This window comes from Scyliorhinus torazame, chromosome 4 (genome assembly GCF_047496885.1).
Source record: "Scyliorhinus torazame isolate Kashiwa2021f chromosome 4, sScyTor2.1, whole genome shotgun sequence".
NCBI classification, from domain to species: Eukaryota; Metazoa; Chordata; class Chondrichthyes; order Carcharhiniformes; family Scyliorhinidae; genus Scyliorhinus; species Scyliorhinus torazame.
Window position 1 is genome coordinate 275,796,558 of NC_092710.1, and position 20,290 is coordinate 275,816,847.

Consider the following 20,290-nt stretch of genomic DNA (forward strand, 5'->3'; position numbering starts at 1 on the left):
AACTCCCTTAGGATCCGCATGACCTCCACCATCCCCTCCACTGGATCTGTCACATACAGCAACAGGTCATCCAGATACAGCGACACCCGGTGCTCCTCTTCCCCCTCGGACCACTCCCCTCCATTTCCTGGACTCCCTTAATGCCATGGCCAAAGGCTCAATTGCTAATGCAAACAACAGGGGGGACAGGGGGCACCCCTGCCTCGTCCCTCGATACAGCCGAAAATACTCCGACCTCCGCCGATTCGTAACCACACTCACCACCGGGGCTCTACAAAGGAGCTTAACCCAACTGATAAACCCCCCCCCAAATCCAAACCTCCGCAACACTTCCCAGAGATACTCCCATTCCACCCGGTCAAAGGCCTTCTCCGCGTCCATAGCTGCCACTATCTCCGCCTCTCCCTCCACCGATGGCATCATAATCACGTTTAGGAGCCTCCGCACATTGGTGTTTAGCTGCCTGCCCTTTACAAATCCCGTCTGGTCCTCGTGAATCACCCCCGGGACACAGTCCTCGATCCTCGTAGCAAGCACTTTTGCCAGCAACTTAGCATCCACGTTGAGGAGCGAGATCGGCCTGTACGACCCACATTGCAGTGGGTCCTTATCCCGCTTCAGGATCAAAGAGGTCGTCGCCTCAGACATTGTCGGGGGTAGGGTCCTTCCCTCCCTTGACTCATTAAAAGTCCTTACCAGCAAAGGGGCTAACAGGTCTACGTACTTCCTGTAGAACTCAACCGGGAACCCATCCGGTCCTGGGGCCTTCCCTGCCTGCATGCCCCCCAGTCCTTTAAACAGCTCCTCCAACCCAATTGGTGCCCCCAAGCCAGCCACCTCCTGCTCCTCCACCTTCGGGAACCCCAGTTGGTCCAAGAATCGTCGCATTCCCCCTTCCCCCGCTGGGGGCTGGGATCTACACAGCTCCTCATAGAAGGCCTTGAATGCCTCATTTACTTTCATCGCACTCCGCACCGTAGTTCCCCTTCCATCCTTGACTCCACCCATCTCCCTTGCTGCCATACTCTTACAGAGCTGGTGTGCCAGCATCCGGCTCGCCTTCTCCCCATACTCATACGTCGCCCCCTGCGCTTTCCTCCACTGTGCCTCTGCCTTCCCTGTGGTCAACAGGTCGAAGTCCGTCTGGAGACTTCGCCTCTCCCGGAGTAGTCCCTCTTCAGGGGCCTCTGCGTATCTCCTGTCCACTCTTAAAATTTCCCCCACTAACCTCTCCCTTTCCCTCCCCTCTCTCTTCTCCCTATGAGCCCTGATGGAGATTAACTCTCCCCTGACCACCGCCTTCAGCGCCTCCTATACTACCCCCACCTGCACCTCCCCGTTGTCGTTGGCTTCCAAATACCTTTCAATGCACCCCCTCACCCTCCCGCATACCGCCTCATCTGCCAGCAGTCCCACATCCAACCGCCACAACGGGCGTTGGTCCCTCTCCTCTCCCAACACCAGTTCCACCCAGTGCGGGGCGTGATCTGAAATGGCTATGGCCGAATACTCCGTTCCCTCCACTTTCGGGATCAGCGCCCTGCCCAGAACAAAGAAATCTATCCGGGAGTAGGCCTTGTGCACGTGGGAGAAAAAAGAAAGTTCCCTGGCCTGCGGCCTGGCAAACCTCCACGGATCCACTCCCCCCATCTGGTCCATAAACCCACTAAGCACCTTGGCCGCAGCCCGCCTCTTTCCGGTCCTAGATCTGGAGCTATCAGATGCTGGGTCCAGCACTGTATTGAAATCCCCACCCATTATCAAGCTTCCTACCTCCAGGTCCGGAATGCGCCCCAACATACGCTTCATGAATCCAGCATCGTCCCAGTTCGGGGCGTATACATTTACCAATACCACCCACGTCCCCTGCAACCTACCGCTCACCATCACATATCGGCCTCCCTTATACACTATCATATTCTTAGCCTCAAACGACACCCGCTTCCCCACCAATATTGCCACCCCTCTGTTCTTTGCATCCAGCCCCGAATGGAATACCTGTCCTACCCATCCCTTTCTTAACCTGACCTGGTCTGCCGCCTTCAAATGTGTCGCCTGAAGCATGACCATGTCTGCCTTCAGTCCCTTCAAGTGCGCAGACACTCGGGCCCTCTTTACCGGCCCATTCAGGCCCCTCACATTCCACGTTATCTGCCGGATCGGGGGGCCTCCCCCCCCCCTCCGCAGACTAGCCATCACCTTTTCTAGGCCAGTCCCGTGTCCGCGCCACCCTCACGCCCCCAGACGGGGGACCCCCCGACCCCATATCCAGTTCCCCCTCGGCCAGTGCAGCAGCAACCCCCCCCCCCCCCGCTAGACCCCAGTCTAGCTCTTTTGCTCCCCCCATAGCACTCCCGTAGGTCAGCTGACTCCTGCTGACCCCGGCTTCCCCCGCTGTCCCATTGACCCCGCCGTGTGGGAGTCTCTCCCCCCCCCTCCTCCTCCTCCCCAACAATCAGTGTGGGAGTCTCCCCCCCCTCCTCCTCCTCCCCAACAATCAGTGTGCGCTCTCCCCCCCCCCCCCCCCACCCCCCCACCGTCCTTCCCTAGCACGGGAAAAAACCCTCGCTTTCCTGAGCTAGTCCCGCCCCCTCTGGCACAGCTTCTGTCGCGGCCTTATCTCATGTCCGCCATCCCCGGGCCTCCCCTCCCTCCAGCACCGGCGCCCACATCCCCATCCATCACCCAACCCGTGGAACATTTCCTACGCGTGATTAAAACCCTGTGTAGAACAAACATCCAACATTCCCCCCACCCCCACAAACCCTCAGTTGGAGTCCAACTTTTCAGTCTGGATAAAGGTCCAAGCCTCCTCAGGCCCTTCAAAGTACTGGTGTTGATCCTAATATGCGACCCACAATCGTGCTGGCTGCAGCATTCCGAATCTCACTCCCTTCCGATGTAGCACCGCCTTGGCCCGGTTAAAACCAGCTCTCTTCTTTGCCATCTCCGCGCTCCAGTCCGGGTAGATTCGGATCTCCGCATTCTCCCAGCTGCTGCTCCGCTCTTTCTTGGCCCATCTCAAGACCCTCTCTCTGTCCGTGAAACGGTGAAACCTCACCACAATCGCCCTTGGCGGCTCGTTGGCTTTGGGCCTCCTCGCCAACACCCGATGTGCCCCATCCAGCTCCAGAGGCCTCGGACAGGCCTCCGCAGTCATCAGCGACTCGAGCATCGTGCTCGCATATGCCCCGGCATCGGCCCCCTCTACTCCTTCAGGGAGACCCAGGATCCGAAGATTCTTTCGCCTCGACCTGTTCTCCAGGTCCTCGAATCTTTCCGCCCACCTTTTATGCAGCGCCTCGTGCCTCTCCAACTTCACCGCCAGGCCCAAGACCTCATCCTCGTTTGCTTCAACTTTTTTTCTGCATCTCCCGGATCTTTACCTCGTGGGCCTTCTGGGTCATCCCTAATCCTTCGATCGACGACAGCATTGGCGCCAGCATCTCTTTTTTCAGCTCCTCGAAACAGCACTTGATAACCTCTTGCAGCTCTGGCCCACATTCCTCTTTATCTCCGGCCGCCGCAATCTTGTTTTTTTACCCTCGCTGCTCCAAAGCCGGTTTTTTTGCCGTTTCACTTCCTGTCCGGTCCATGTATCGTGGAGGGGGACCTTGCTCTCACCTTCCCACACAGGACGTCTTCAAAACATTTTCGTTGGGGCTCCTCTGGAGAGCCCAAAAGTCCATGATCGCGGGAGCTGCCGAAATGTGCGGCTTAGCTCCGCATCGCCGCAACCGGAAGTCTCCTGACTCGGTATTCTTAAGGGGCATCCACGATTCTCCGCCTCCAGTGGGGGAATTCCCGGTAGCGAGGTTCACTTGTGCTTTTAATAATCGGGCAATAGGCGCCGTGCCTGATGAGGGAGAGAGAGGAGGTAGGAAACGGAGAGGCACGACTGTGGGCTGCGGGGCTGGACACGGTTGGGCTGGCTGGGGGGCTCTGCCAGGGCCGGGGGAATGGGCCGTGTAGCTGGGGTGACTCCCACGGGACTGGGGCAGTGTCCAGGCACGGGCCGCCTTTTCGGCAGCCTGCAAGGCAGTCATATTGCTGCGCACCCCACTGTACCTCATCTTGGCCCCTGGTTCTGCAGAGTGCCACCGGCCGTATGGGTGCCCCCATCCCACCAGCCCCATCAGTCCTCTTCCGATGAGGAGGAAGTGGGAGAAAGGAGAGGATGGGCCAACGGCATGGGACACCAGGTTCACGACTGAGTGGGGTGGGGGAGAAACAGGTCAAGGGCATGGACACTGCATCAACCCCCCGGCCTGCAGCTCCATCCGTGATACATACCTGCCGCGCTACATGGTGCAGGCCCTGGGTTGGCAGTAACAGCGGATATGGTCCATGGGGTGGAGGATGACGACAACCCCCGCACTGGGATGAGCTCTGGTGCTCGTTCCGCATCACTTGACGACATCTGACTCCTGCCCACAGTAACACTTTCCACCCATTCTCCACCCCTGCAAACATCCCCTCTGCGGCCAGCGCAGACCAGCCCATCCCTCACATCCTTCTAATGGAGCGCCAAGGCAGGTAGTAACGTTGTGCACAGGAAACATACAGATTCGAGTCCAAGCCAACATTTTTTCATTTTTTTTTTTAATTAAAGGGGCAATTTAGCATGGCCAATCCACCTACCTGCACATCTTTTTGGGCTGTAGGGGTGAGACCCATGCAGACACAGGGAGAATGTGCAAACTCCACATGGACAGTGACCCAGGCCCGGGATTGAACCTGGCGAACCACTGAGTCACCCTGACTCGTGCCAACTTAACTGGTGTCTAATTTTATGGCATTACGGGCCCTAACACTATGCCGAGGTGGATCCCCAGACGGTACATCAAGAGTGGAGGCGGCATGCTGTGATTCCCGCCCTGCAACCTGGGTCCCCTGTGGCGGCCAGGCCTGGATGGGCCTATCTGCTACTCGGGTGTCCCAGGTGGTGTGGTGCCACCCTGTTCTGCCCGCTGCCCATGTGCTGCGCCAGGGAAAGGGGGTGGGAGGGGGGAAAAAAAAGGGAAAAAAAAGAAGAAAAAAAAAAAAAGAGTCCGAAGCACTGTGGTGTTCCAGCACCTCCCCTGCGGGAGCCACCAGCACAGACCCAGTCACCTCTTCCTCCCTCGAAGTCCGGGAATGACACAGCCTGCACTGCCAATCTTGGAGGCCTGCTGCCGTCTCGACCAGGGTCTGCATGCTCGCGGCCATGGAGCACAGGGAGTGGATCACCTCCCTCTGGGACTGCGTCACATCATGCTGAGACTGTGCCATCACCTTCTGGGTCTGTGCCACATCAGCCAGTTACTGCCATTTCCCTCTGGGACTGGGCCACCTCCCTTGGTTTCTATGCCATGTCAGCCAGCACCTGGGCAATGTTGCCGATGCTCTCAGCCAGGACCCGTTGTGACTTGGCCACACTCAGGAGTGCCGCTGCTGCAATGTCCAGGTGATCATGGCACATTGCTGACTGTGAGATGACAGCCCGGTCCTGGGCCTTGGCCACCACCTGCACAGCTCGCCCCAAGCTTTGGACATGTCAATCCATGGCAGAACCCCTCACCCCCAAGACCTCCACCACAGATGCCACCCAAGTGGTGTTGGCTTGGGTGCATGCATGGTCTGCACCACCTCCTGCTTCTGCACACAGTTGGACTCCTCCAACTGCACCTGCAGGTGCTGGATGCTCGCCGACAACCCCTCATGTCGTCCCTCGCTTTGCAACTGTATACCCACAAATCGATCCAGAAGCCCAAAACCCGTCTGGGCGGCAGCTAGTCCCTGGGGTCGGCCTGTCCTCCGACTGTCTGTCCCCTTGGAACACCTACCTCCGCCTTCTGTACCGGAGCACGTGGGTGGTACGCACCAGATAGCGAAGAGGCTACTGGGGCACCAACATGCTCAACCGAGGTGAGTGTCTCTGGGATTGTGGAAGTTTTGGACACAGCTGCGACGGGAAATCTGTGTCATTCCTGGACTCGAGCTCTGGGTTGTCCTGGGATTCAGGTCAACGGCTCCCGTCCGTGTCGGTATTGTCCTTGTCGCTGGTCGGCACGTGGGGCCCTGGCTGTGGGACACCCGCCCCTTCACCAGCAGCTCCTGCAAGACACAAGACCAGATGCATGATTGCATCGTTGTTCATGGCGGGAAGGGGGGGGGGCTTGTGAATCATGGGAATTCTTCATCCCAGAGAACTTTGAATGCTCAGTTGAGTATATTCAAGGCAGATGCTGAGGGATGTTTGGATAATAAAGGTATTAAGGTACGTGGGGATACTGTAGGAAGTTGAGGTAGATCAGTCATCATCTTCTTGATCATAAGAACAGGCTCTAAGGGCCAAAATCTTACTCCAGCAACTATTTATTTTGCTCTAAGTGCTTAGATAGTACAATGAACACGTACACAGTAGCAAAGACTAACAGAAAATTTACATTACAAGCTTAACTTTTTCCTTGAAATATAGAACTTAGTAATATTTCCTGTGCATTGACTATGTAAAGCCAGGGAACCATTCCCAACTACAATATTTTGTTGCCTCATCACTTATGCAACATGTAGCTACGACTTTGAATGCACTGTCAAATCATAGAATTTACAGCGCAGAAGGAGGCCATTCGGCCCATTGAGTCTGCACCGGCTCTTGGAAAGAGCACCCTATCCAAGGTCAACACCTCCACCCTATCCCCATAACCCAGCAACCCCACCCAACACTAAGGGCAATTTTGGACACTAAGGGCAATTTATCATGGCCAATCCACCTAACCTGCACATCTTTGGACTGTGGGAGGAAACCGGAGCACCCGGGGGAAACCCACGCCCACACGGGGAGGATGTGCAGACTCCGCACAGACAGTGACCCAAGCCGGAATCGAACCTGGGACCCTGGAGCCGTGAAGCAATTGTGCTATCCACAATACTACCATGCTGCCTTAATAGGGATACAAATTCAAGAATAGCCGGATGTGGCGCACAAAGACTCCGTGAGACAAACAGAGTGAAGTCGATGAGGCTTTATTAAGCGTGTCTGTTCCCCAGCAGCCCGATAGTAAACTGGCATGCGGGGGAAGGCACCGGCTTCTTATACTTCGCCTTCAGGGCGGAGTATGAGGTCAACGGCCAACCAGGACCCGGGATCTGTCAGCCAATGACATTAGGGCTTCCAGTCCCACATGACCCCCAATACATACTACCACACCGGAGTAATAAAAAGACGGAGATGGGAAAAGAATTGGATTTGCTGCATTGCTGTGATAAGAGTCGGTGCAACTCAGTGGTCTTCATTTTGTGCTGTGTGAATGATTCTTTACTATTTGATTCCTAACTGTCCGAAGGCAGGAGCTCTACTCTCTAAGTTGTGCTCTGACAATTTAGTAAATTTTCTCAACCCTCTCTGGGAATAAACGAATTGGTTCCAAACATAAAAATGAAATTCAACTTTACCTCAATGATAAAAAAGGATCAATTTGCAATTCTTCAGAACTCTCACTGTTTTTTCTGTTCGTGTTCAATGGATCAGTCGTGGTTGATAGCATGCATGGTGTGGCTTTACACACGGTCACTATGCAGGAGGAAAATATAGAAGTTAAGATAGGCGTACATACGTACATATTTTGGCCAGGGTGGTTAAAAGTCAGATCCCACCTTTATTGACAAATCAGGAATTTTACCCAACTTAAACACATAATATTTGAAAAATGAATTGACCCTCTTTCAAGTGTGAGATTAAGAAAATAATATATCTTAAGTTTCTGTTTAGTGAAAAGAAATATACCATCACAAATGCACAAAAAACACCTTTCCTGAATTCTGTTCCAAAATAAAGTGCAAACATATTTCCTTTCAGCAAAAGAGCAAAGTTTGAAACTTTTTCTCTCCTTTACCATGCTGTCTGGCTTCTCTTAATATTAGCTTCAGATGGTGTTGTGAATTACAATCTTTAGCCTTCGGGCTTTCAGAACTCACGATTTTTCAACTTAATGAATTTGAATTGAACAGCAATTTTTAAGAATTAACTTATGGGATGTGGGTGTCACTGGCCATCTCTAAATGCCTTTTGAGATGATGGCAGGCTACCTTCTTGAACTGCTAGGGTTCCTATGGTGCAGCTACACCCACAGTGCCATTAGGGAAGGAGTTCCAGCAACAGTGAAGGGCCGATGATACAGATTCAAACCTGGATGGTGAGTGGCTTGGAGGCGAAATTCCAGGTGGTGGTATTCCCAAGTGTCTGCTGGCCTTGTCCTTCTGGTAGCAGCGTTTGTGGGTTTGGAAGGAGCCTTGGTGAGTTCCTGCAGTACATCGTGTAGATGATACACACGGCTGCTACTGCGTGGCGGTGATAGAAAGTGAATGTTTGTGCAAGGGTGCCAATCAAGCTGGTTGCTTTGCCCTTACATAGAACTGTACAGCACAGAACAGGCCCTTCGGCCCTCGATGTTGTGCCGAGCATTGTCCAAAACCAAGTTCAAGCTATCCCACTCCCTGTCATTCTGGTGTGCTCCATGTGCCTATCCAATAACCACTTGAAAGTTCCTAAAGTGTCCGACTCCACTGTCACAGCAGGCAGTCCATTCCACACCCTAACCACTCTCTGAGTAAAGAACCTACCTCGGACATCCCTCCTATATCTCCCACCCTGAATCTTATAGATATGCCCCCTTGTAACAGCTTCATCCACCCGAGGAAATAGTCTCTGAACGTCCACTCTATCTATCCCCCTCGTCATCTTATAAACCTCAATCAAGTCGTCTCTCATCCTCCTCCGCTCCAAAGAGAAAAGCCCTAGCTCCCTCAACCTTCCTCACAAGACCTATCCTGCAAACCAGGCAGCATCCTGGTAAATCTCCTTTGCACCCTTTCCAATGCTTCCACTTCCTTCCTATAACAAGCTTGTAGACTTTTGTTTGGAGCTGCACTCATACAGGCAAGTTGAGTATTCCATCACACTCCAGACTTGTGCCGTTTCTGTTTATTCATACGAGGTATGTGGACTTCGCTGGCTAGACCAGCAGTCAGTGTCCATCCATAATTGGTGGACTGCCTTTTTGGGTCTTGCCGATTGTGGACAGGCTTTGGGGAGTCAGGGGATAAGTTACTCACTGCAGAATTCCTATCCTCTGTACCTTTTACAAGAAGCACTGCAGTAACACAACAAAGTTCCTTAGACAGCAAACCCACGACTGCTATCATCTAGGACAAGAGCAGCAGCTACCTGGGAATCCCACCACCTGGAGGTTTCCCTCCAAGTCACTCACCATCCTGACTTTGAAATATATTGCCGCTCCTTCACTGTTGCTGGGGCAACATCCGGGAACTATTAAACTCCCTCCCGAACAGCACAGTGGGTGTACCTATACCTCAAAGACTGCTACGGTTCAAAAAGCCAATTCACCATCACCTTCTGAAGGGCAATGTAGGGAAATAGTTTAAAAACTAAGTTTTGAAAATATTGCAACTGTAGTTGAAATATAAGCTTGTATTGTTCGGAGTCACTGTCAGATTAAAAGTTTGTAGCTTGGCGGTGGTAGTGAAACGTCACACCAGCCTACCCAGACTGCAAATGTATACAGCCGGTAAGTTACCAATGTGAGTGATAGTAAGGACCACTATTCAGAAGTCACAATTCAAAACTTGCAAGCCAATAGGGAGCAGAGAGGGGTGCAGTATAAAACCATGAAGGTATAAAGTTACTGGTGCTAGTGTTGCCCTCGCTCTTCGTCTTTGCTCTCTTGCCATTGTTTCTTCTATATGCCCTGTTGGGCTTTTGTTTCTGTTTTTTGTACTTTTGGACCATACTAATCAGGATTTTGCAGTAAAACTCATTCTCGCACTGCCTCCGGACCTTCGTCTCTTATTTGAAAATAAGAGATCCTACAGGCAACTGGGGATGGGCAATAAATGCTGGCCTAACCTGCGAAGCCCACATCCTGTAAATGAATAAAAAATATATAAATGTTTTACCCAGAGAGTGGTGGTGGGTCTGGTACTCACTGCCTGAAAGGGTGGTGGAGACAGAGACCCTCATAACATTTAAGTAGCATTTAGATGTGCACTTTTCAATGCAAAGGCATACAAGGCTCTCTCCCCAATAGCACATTGGGTGTACCTACAGTACATGGACTGCAGCGGTTCAAGGAGGCAGCTCACCACCACCTTCTCAAGGGCAATTAGGGGCGGGGAACAAATGCTGGCCTGACCATTGAAGCTCACATCCCTTAAAAATGAATATGTTTATTTCTCACCACCTGCCGCAGACCCAGTAGAGCTTTAGGTCTCAAACTCGGTCTATGCTGGTGCTACTGAGCCACTCTGGGTGATGAACATTGAAGTCCCTAACTCACAGTAGATTCTGCGCACCCCCAATCTTCTGCACTTCTTCCAAGTGGTGTGAAGGAGATTTTCTTGCCTAAGTTTGACCTTATGCCAGGAGACTTCATGGGGTCGGAGTTGATGTCGTGGACTCCCAGGGCAATTCTGTCCAGACTGCATGCTACCGCTGTTGGGTCTATCCTGCTGATGGACAGGACATACGCAAGATATGGCGATGGTGGTGTCTTGGACGTTGTCTGTAAGGTATGATTCGATGAATTTGACTATGTCCAGGCTGTTGCATGACTAGTCTGAGACCACTCTCCCAATGTTGGTACATGCCCAGGATGTTAGTACGGAGGACTTTATAGGATCAACAGGGATTGGTGTTTGTAGCGGTCATTTTCACCGCGTTGGTCGATGCTGGGTAGTCCGTCCGGTTTCATTTCTTTTTGAAGATTTAGTGGCCATTTTAAAAATTTGTCTTTCCCAATCCCCAACTTCCTGCCTTCACTGACCACCAAACAACATCCAATTTTAAACACTTACTTACCAGATAGATTTTCTTTATCGCCATCTTCAGGTAATAGGAGCTCCATTTTTCCCTGGTTTAAATTTTGAAAAGCAACCTCCAAGAGCTCGATTGGTTTTGCTTTCATAGTCAGTGCTTTCTGAAGAATGGTTCTACATTTCCTCACAGAGCCTGTCCAATGGCAATAACATATTTATTTTCCACAATATATAATAGGTTAAAGGTTTTCAATAATGAATTGAAAGTCATACAAACCTCGTTTAAGCTCAAATTGTGCATATGCTATATGCACAAAGGCAAATCTCTTACAGTTCACTCTAGCCAAGTTGAATTGCTCCTGTGCTTCATCGACATCTACAAAACTGAGGACAATGTGATTAGAATCTCTTTAGGACTTTCCTAAAGATGAAAACACAACTAAAGTTTGAAAATTGCTGAATGTTGCCGAAGGTTTTTATCTTGTACTCATCAAGACTGATTGCAGCACGGTGACAACAGAGGTTAGCACTGCTGCCTCACTGCGCAGACCTGGGTTCAAGTCTAGACTGCTAGGGACCCGGGTTCAAGTCTGGCCTTGGGTGACTGTCTGTTGGGGTTTCCTCCCACAGTCCAAAGATGTGCAGGTTACGAAGATTGGCCATGCTAAATTGCCCTTAGTGTCCAAAAACGTTAGGTGTGGTTATGGGGATAGGGTGGGAGCACTCCTTCGGAGGGTTGATGCAGACTTGATGGGCCGAATGGCCTCCTTCTGCACTGTAAGGATTCTATGAAAAACAAAAATTCCAAATTTCAAACAGTCACAACAATTTGTGCTACAGGAGAAAAGGGTGCTGATTGGTTGACAAGTTAACTCTGATTGCTTTCTCCATGCAACATCTCAGCCAATGGGGAACTATAGCCTCCCCAACAAGAGAAAATGCTGGAAAATCTCAGCAGGTCTGGCAGCATCTGTAGGGAGAGAAAAGAGCTAATGTTTCGAGTCCGATGACTCTTTGTCAAAGCTTTGACAATGAGTCATCGGACTCAAAATATTAGCTTGTTTCTCTCCCTACAGATGCTGCCAGACCTGCTGAGACTTTCCAGCATTTTCTCTTTCGTTTCAGATTCCAGCATCCGCAGTAATTTGCGCCCCCCCCCCCCCCCCCCAACATTTCACACCTCCTACACCCATCGAAACCTGTTCTACCAGGACCTGATGGCCACAGCCCCTCTCCCCCTACCACACTCCCATTCACTGGCCAGCTTGGGCTAGCCAGTGTGGAGGTCCCTACCCAAACTTCACCCCCCTCCAATGCACTCCTCCCTCCTCCTCCCTCCCCCCCCCGACCCTCCAAAAAAACCCAGTCCCAAGAAAACAAAGAAATCCCCTTCAACACACAACCCCAGTGTAAACACACAAACCCCAAAGAACCATCATTGCAAAAGAAAATCCCGATTCTTACCTTGTCCAAATAGGCAACTTCAACTCATTTAGCACATATAAAACCATGCAGTGAAAAATAGAGCTACATACACTCCTCCACCCACCCTACTCTCAGTCCAAGGGCAATCCTCAGTCCCATTGCTCACTTCTGCCCTAGTCCTTCTGCCTTCACAAACGCCTCCGCCGCTTCCAGTCTTGAAGCGCAACACAAACTGGAGGAACAACATCTTATCTTCCGGTTAGGCACGCTACAGCCTTCGGCCTGAACATCAAATTCAACAACTTCAGATGATCAGCTCTGCCCCACCTCGACCCATTTGTTTTCATTTCATTTTTCCTGTCTTTTACCATTTTTTTTTCTTAATATACATTTAATTCCCCCCCCCCAAATCTTATCCACCTTTCCTTCACCTTTCTCCTCTTTGCTTCCCTCTTCCCCACCCCCCACATCTAGTTCATCCTCTGATGTTAGTTTCTCTGCTGTTTGACCTTTCACATCTTTTGTCCTCTCTTGGGGCTGCCATTAGCACTCTTTCCCCTTGGTTTCTGTGGCCACTAGCACCCGGTTTCCCTGGGTTTCTGTGGTTATGACTCATCTTTCATTCTCACTCCACAGTATAAATATTTCCCACTTTCTTTGTCTGTCAGCTTTGACAAAGAGTCATCGGACTCGAAACGTTAGCTCTTTTCTCACCCTACAGATGCTGCCAGATTTGCTGAGATTTTCCAGCATTTTCTCTTTCGTTTCAGATTCCAGCATCCGCAGTAATTTGCTTTTATTTTGAAATAAAAGTCTTTGGAGTTTTAAGTCACCCTCAACTTAGCTAGATACACTATGCCGAACCGCACACTGCTGTTATACAGTGCTGTCTTCTCTCGGCCGAAGGCCGCCCACCTCCTTGCCAACTCCACAGTAAAGTCCTGATACATTCACATATCAACTTCAACCCACTGCACCTCCCGCTTCTGCTTTGCCCAACTCAGGACCTTTTCCTTCACATGGTACCTACGGAAACAATAATCACTGCTCTTGGCAGCTCTTCGCCTTTGCTTTAGGCTTCCACGCCCCGTGAGCCCGATCCAGTTCGTACCGAGGGGGATCTTTCCCCTCCCCCAACATCTTGGCAAAATACTCCGTCGGCCTCTGGCTCGCCACCCCTTCGGGCAGGCCCATGATCCTCAGATTCTGTGGTCCAGATCTGTTTTCCAGGTCCTCCACTTTGGCTCGCAGATCCTTGTCGGCCTCCACCACCCTCTGCAGCTCCTCACCCATCGAGGGTAGTTGGTCACTGTTGCATTAAGGCCTCCCCCACTCTCTTCAGTTTCACACCCTGCTCCCGCACCTCGGCCTATGTCCTCGACACCGCCGCCTTCACCGGACCAATCGCCTCCTCCGCCAGCACCTTCAATGCTGCCATCATCTCCTTCCTCATCACCTCCATGAGCTTAGCGAACTGTTTTTCAAGTTCTATCGCCATCACCTAGATTATCTTTTCTGCCGTGAACATCCTGTGACCCAGCCTCCACCATCCTTCCAGTTGCCGAGCCGCCCCTTCCACTCAATGGCGAACCTTCTTCACGACAGCTTTCCTTGAGTTTTGGACATCCTCCTTCCTTATGTCTTTCTGCATTTATTTAACAAAACAATTGCCCTCGAACCAGGCATAAAATTCTAAAAATCAAACCTCGAGCAGAAGCCATCCAATGTGCAACCTCCTCCCACATGCCGCCCTGGAAGTCCCAGTGTATGTTGCTTCTGGCAAGCGTAAATGAGCCACGTTGTGAGCATGACTGATTATCTTAAGCTGGTTATTAGTGTCGTACAAGCTGCTGTTAAATGCGATTGGACAGCACCTACTGAACAAGCCCAAGTGTGCTAAAAGCAAGACCAAGACTACTGCAGTCACAGGCAAGTTAGTTTCCCATTATATAATTCAGCAGTCCATTGTCAGAAAATTAACTGTACATTTTTATATACAAGAGAATGTTCAAACAATTACGACCAGTTAAAGAATGGCCAGCATGGTAGCGCAGTGGTTAGCATTGCTGCCTCACGGCGCTGAGGTCCCAGGTTCGATGCAGGCTCTGGGTCACTGTCCGTGTGGAGTTTGCACATTCTCCCCGTGTTTGTGTGGGTTTCGCCCCCACAACCCAAAGATGTGCAGGGTAGGTGGATTGGCCACGCTAAACTGCCCCTTAATTGGATAAAACAAATTGGATACTCTATTTTTTATTTATTTTTTTTAAACAAAAAAAACAATGGCCAATAATATTCCTGTAAATTGAAAATCCCTCCTTAAGAATCACTAGTGTCAAAGCAATATAACTTTTGGGGGACCTGTTTCTGGAAGGGAGCTTCCCTAGCTTGAGGGCGCTGGAGGAGACGTTTGGGCTGGCAGCAGAGAATGACTTCAGATATCTACAGGTGCGCGGCTTTCTGCGCAGGCAGGTATCATCCTTCCCACTCCTGCTACTAAGAGGGATTCAAGATAGGGTAGTGTCTAGGGGCTGGGTGGGGGAGGGGAGCGTCTCAGACATCTACAAAGAATTAATGGGGGCGGAGGAGACGCATATCGAGGAGCTGAAGCGTAAGTGGAAGGAGGAACTGGGGGGTTAGATGGAGGACGGCCTATAGGCGGAGGCGTTGAGCAGGGTCAACGCTGACCGCTACATGCGCAAGGCTTAGCTTGATCCAATTTAAGGTGGTGCACCGGGCGCACATGACAGTGGCCCGGATAAGCAGATGTTTTGGGGTGGAAGACAAGTGTGTCAGATGTGCGGGTGGACCAGCGAACCATGTCCACATGTTCTGGGCATGCCCAAAACTTAGGGGTTACTGGCAGGGGTTTGCGGATTTCATGTCCAGAGTATTGAAGACAAGGGTGGAAATGAGTTCAGGGGTAGCGATCTTTGGGGTGTTGAAAGTCCAGGAGGAGAAAGAGGCAGATGTTCTGGCCCTTTGCCTCCTTGGTAGCCCGGCGACAGATATTACTGGCTTGGAGGGATTCTAGGCCTCCGAAGCCAGAGGCCTGGTTAACCGACATGGCAAGCTTTCCCGGCCTGGAAAGATCAAGTTTGCCTTGAGAGGGTCGGTGTCAGGGTTCGCCTGGAGGTGGCAACCATTCACTGACTTCTTTGCGGAGAATTAATCATCAGCAAGGGGTGGGGTGGGGGGGGGGGGGGGGGGGGGGGGGGGGTGGTTAGGGTAGCATAGAGTAGGGGGTTAAATAGACAGGCCTTGGAGGGACGGATGTCAGCTGTTGCATTATGACTATTGTTCTTTGTACTCTAGTTTGTTTATACTGTGGTTGTTTGTAATGCCAAAAATACCTCATTAAAATTGTTTGTTAAAAAAAAACAATATAACTTTGACAATTTATTGTTCACAGAAATCATGCGTTCAGTTCAATGAAATGTAAATATCATACAGTCATGGGACCATCTTCAATTGATGCCTACCCCAATCAGAAGTCTATAAACATGGAGGGTTACTGCTACTGACAGAATCCCTGCATATCTGGATCAAAATAACGAGATCAGTGATCAGCAGATCAAACTTTACCACTCAGCAATTTTTGAATATTCCCATAGTTCCTCATAAACAACAGTGACAACCTCATCCTGAACACTAGGTGTGAAACAGATTGGTGTATACCCAAAATTTAACTCCACAACCTCAAGATGGTAAAAAAAGTCAGGAAAAGTGCCCTCAATTCGAATCGGAATTCAAATAAAAATATAAAGAATTATACAAAAGTACATATGGATTGCTCCTTCTCTGTTAATCTGTTCCTTTGATGACTAAATATGGACTTATATTCTAAGGCCTAGGAAGTTCGAATACCTTTTTTCTAAAAAAAGATAGAAAAATACTTACACTTTAAGTTCTGCAAAACGTATCAAGATGCGAGCATAGCATTCATTTGCATAATACTTCTCGACCGACTAGGGCAGACAACTGCGTCGTTATATAGCTCCATAAGTCTATTCAATAGTCCGCTCATTAGTTTGAGGATCACCCGTTTTTTCCATCTTCTGTAGGTATACAAACCAGTCTTCCGGAAAGTTTCCATCAGCTATAATTTGTCTAATAGTGGCAGTGTGATCTACGGTAAAATTAAATAAGTTTAATAACAATTCCTATTTTTGCCACATTAGCAAGGTTCAGATCAATTCAATATTTTAAGTTATTGCTATGTTCGGTTCATAACACTGGCATTTCCTTCATTATGAAGAAACGGTTTTTCACTCACTTTCTAAACTACCTCTTAACTTTTGTAAATTCCTCAAAAACAATCAGGGCCTAATCTTAAGATGATATCTCTAACAAGCTGGTATAGATAGAGCACATTAATGATGATTCATTGCTGACATAATAGAACATTTTATGATGGGGCTTGGGTTTCATAGATTATCATAGAATTTACAGTGCAGAAGGAGGCCATTCGACCCATCGGAGTCTGCACCGGCTCTTGGAAAGAGCACCCTACTCAAGGTCAACACCGCCACCCTATCCCCATAACCCAGTAACCCCACCCAACACTAAGGGCAATTTTGGACACTAAGGGCAATTTATCATGGCCAATCCACCTAACCTGCACATCTTTGGACTGTGGGAGGAAACCCACGCACACACGGGGAGGATGTGCAGACTCCGCACAGACAGTGACCCAAGCCGGAATTGAACCTGGGACCCTGGAGCTGTGAAGCAATGTTGCTATCCACAAGGCTACCGTGCTAACCGTGGGTGTTGAGGAACTGTTCAATTCCAATTGATAGTTCAATACTTTTCTAATGATGGATAAAAACAAATTTCAAATAAATTAGAAAAAAAATGTACTCTACTGCACCGGTAATATCGGAATTAGATTTCAACTCTTCAGTTTTGTTTGCTTCTACTTGTTGTGTTCGAAGGTATGCCAATCGACTCGTAATGCGAGCCAGTCGCATCCTTGACTCATTCATGTCTTCCTCCATCACTGTAAGCAAGAAAGGGAAGAAGCATTTAAGTGTCTAGACTGTTAGACTTTCATCAATAGTCTCAAGGCATAATATCCCATTGATAATGCGTTTTCTTTAGAAAGTCACTCAAACATTCAAATAAAATAATTGTCAACAGTCAGGTTGAAAGTACAAGTCTTCAAATACATGTGAAAGGTAGGTGGACGCAGAGGCACAATCAGGATAAGGGAATCATTTAAGATTAAGGTCAGGAGAAATGTCTTAATTAAAAGGCTATGAACCTTTGGAATTATCCACCCAGAGTGTTGTGGATGGTCCAACATGGAGTGCATTGAAGGTTGAGATACAGGTCTTTGGTCTGTCAGGGAAGCAGAGGGGAAAGTGGAAGTGAGGCAGAAGATTGGTCCAAGATGATACTGAATGGCGAGGGGTCATTTTGTCAATGCCTACCCCTTTATCATACCCACCATAGGTCAAGCTCAAGCATAACCATGTATTACAACTATAACTCCACTCTGGTGTTTAAGTTTCATAGAATTTACAGTGCAGAAGGAGGCCATTCGGCCCATCGAGTCTGCACCAGCTCTTGGAAAGAGCACCCTACCCAAGGTCAACACCTCCACCCTATCCCCATACCCCAGTAACCCCACCCAACACTAAGGGCAATTTTGGACACTAAGGGCAATTTATCATGGCCAATCCACCTAACCTGCACATCTTTGGACTGTGGGAGGAAACCGGAGCACCCGGAGGAAACCCACGCACACACGGGGAGGATGTGCAGACTCCACACAGACAGTGACCCAAGCCGGAATCGAACCTGGGACCCTGGAGCTGTGAAGCAATTGTGCTATCCACAATGCTACCGTGCTGCCAGTTGAATTTGCATTTCTGAGACACAGCAAAGTCAAAAAAATATATGATGTGGAGATGCCGGCGTTGGACTGGGGTGAGCACAGTAAGAAGTCTTACAACACCAGGTTAAAGTCCAGCAGGTTTGTTTCGAATCACTAGCTTTCAGAGCGCTGCTCCTTCCTCAGGTGAATGAAGAGGTATGTTCCAGAAACATATATACAGACAAATTCAAAGACGCCAGACATTGCTTGGAATGCGAGCATTAGCAGGTGATTAAACCTTTACAGATCCAGAGATGAGGTAACCCCAGGTTAAAGAGGTGTGAATTGTATCAAGTCAGGACAGTTGGTAGGATTTTGCAGGCCAGATGGTGGGGGAAGAATGTAATGCGACATGAATCCAGGTCCCGGTTGAGGCCACACTCATGTGTGCGGAACTTGGCTATAAGTTTCTGCTCGGTGATTCTGCGTTGTTGCGCGTCCTGAAGGCTGCCTTGGAGAACGCTTACCCGGAGATCAGAGGCTGAATGCCCTTGACTGCTGAAGTGTTCCCCGACTGGAAGGGAACATTCCTGCCTGGTGATTGTCGCGCGATGACCGTTCATTCGTTGTCGCAGCGTCTGCATGGTCTCGCCAATGTCAAGAATGACAGGAAAGGATGTCCCAAAGCGTGGTACATTGCCGAGACCAGGGCTGACTTCACACGCTTGAATTCGCTTTGCTAGGTCCGCCCCAATATCCTGGCATATCCTCAAATCCTGTATACCTCCAAGCTGCTTGCCTTTGTCGGCCGAGCACAACATAGGATCCTTTCCTGATCTCTGTGCAGCTTGGCGGTGCTGGGAAGCTGTCCCTTCCAACCAGGTTGCCCAGCATCTGGGCCACGTCGTCTGTTGGGTCTCTGCCCTCAATTCCCTCTGGCAGGCCCACTATTCGAATGTTTTGTTGTCTGGATTGGTCCTTTTGATCCTCGGCCTCCCCCTTCAGGCTCCCCTAGGTCGCCACCAACCTCTTTATCTTGGCCTCCAGGGCAACTATCTGGTCACTGTCTGTCGATGCCTTTGAGTTCTTGTATCATTTCCACCTGGGCCTCCAGCCTCCTTTCCATCCCGTCGAGCGCCATCTGCATGGCGGCCAGCGCCTCCACCACCCTGTCCGCCGTTTGGATCTCCAACTTGATGTTGTCCTTCATTGTGGTCAGTTCCTTAGTTAGGAACGTCTTCCAACCATCTCCAGTTTGGGGGGTGGCAGGGCAGAGGAGGCAGGGGAGTCTGCTCTCTGGGTCACCGGTCTCTTGCTCTCGCAGGTGGCCGGGGAACCCTCGCCTTGTGGGTTCGCTGACCTGTGTATCCGCTGCGCCTGCCCTTTTCCTCAGTTTCTGGCTTCCCTGCGGCCTCTCGAGCTACTGCTTCCTCACATTCTCTTCTTCTCGGTCTTTGTGGGTGAGGGGATGAATGAGTCCAGTTTTCCAGACTAAATTCAACCAAAAGTGTCTATTTTGCTGTGTTCTGGAGAGCCACCTGTTGTGCGATTACTCAGCACATCCCTATCACCAGAAGTCTGCTTTTGGGTTTTTGTAATGAATTGCCTGCATTGTTACAAGGCCACAAGAACTCCAATATTATAAGAAAACATGTACTACATTGTTGAATTAATGTAGATAGATAGTGAAAGATACTGCAAAGCATTGAATTGAACATCGAGGCTGTGTGATGAGGGGCTTAGGAAATGAAGCAGTCATGGGTCCCATAAAAAGAAAAATTGGCAAGGAAACCACAGCTGAAAAAAAAGGATGATGTTTCAGGAGCTCAATGGTAGAAAATAGGAAAAGTTGCAAAAGATAGAGAAAGCAAAAGAAACAGCAGCATTGGAAGAAGCATTATCCAGATAAGTATAGGAACTTGAGGTTTGTAAAGTCATGATTTATTACAAACATTAAAAATCCATTGAGAGAGAGAAGTCAGGAAGAGAAGGTACATGTAAAATTAAAGAATCAGTGAACATTTGAAGTGCAGCATATATAACTATGGAGATCAGAGATAGAATTAAAAATAGAACATAGCAAACACAACAGAGGAAGAGGTCAGGTACTTCCCACCCACATACTTCTGCTCCTAATTCCTATAATACACTTCCCACCTTTACCAAAAAGAGTCCAGCTTTTTAAAATTAATTTAAGGGATGTGGGTCTCACTAGGTTTGCCAGTATTTATT

General features: G+C 49.6%; 1 protein-coding gene across 1 annotated transcript in view; it reads right to left on the reverse strand.

Moving 5' to 3' along the window:
- The window catches only part of ttk (ttk protein kinase), an 84,242-nt gene that overhangs the window by 62,204 nt on the left and 1,748 nt on the right, over window positions 1-20,290 (reverse strand). The window contains 7 exon segments of the mRNA XM_072499811.1: window positions 7,438-7,555; window positions 10,859-11,008; window positions 11,093-11,199; window positions 16,138-16,205; window positions 16,208-16,255; window positions 16,257-16,366; window positions 17,111-17,239. Of these exon segments, the coding sequence (XP_072355912.1) occupies window positions 7,438-7,555; window positions 10,859-11,008; window positions 11,093-11,199; window positions 16,138-16,205; window positions 16,208-16,255; window positions 16,257-16,366; window positions 17,111-17,237 (728 nt within the window). The 5' untranslated portion in view covers window positions 17,238-17,239.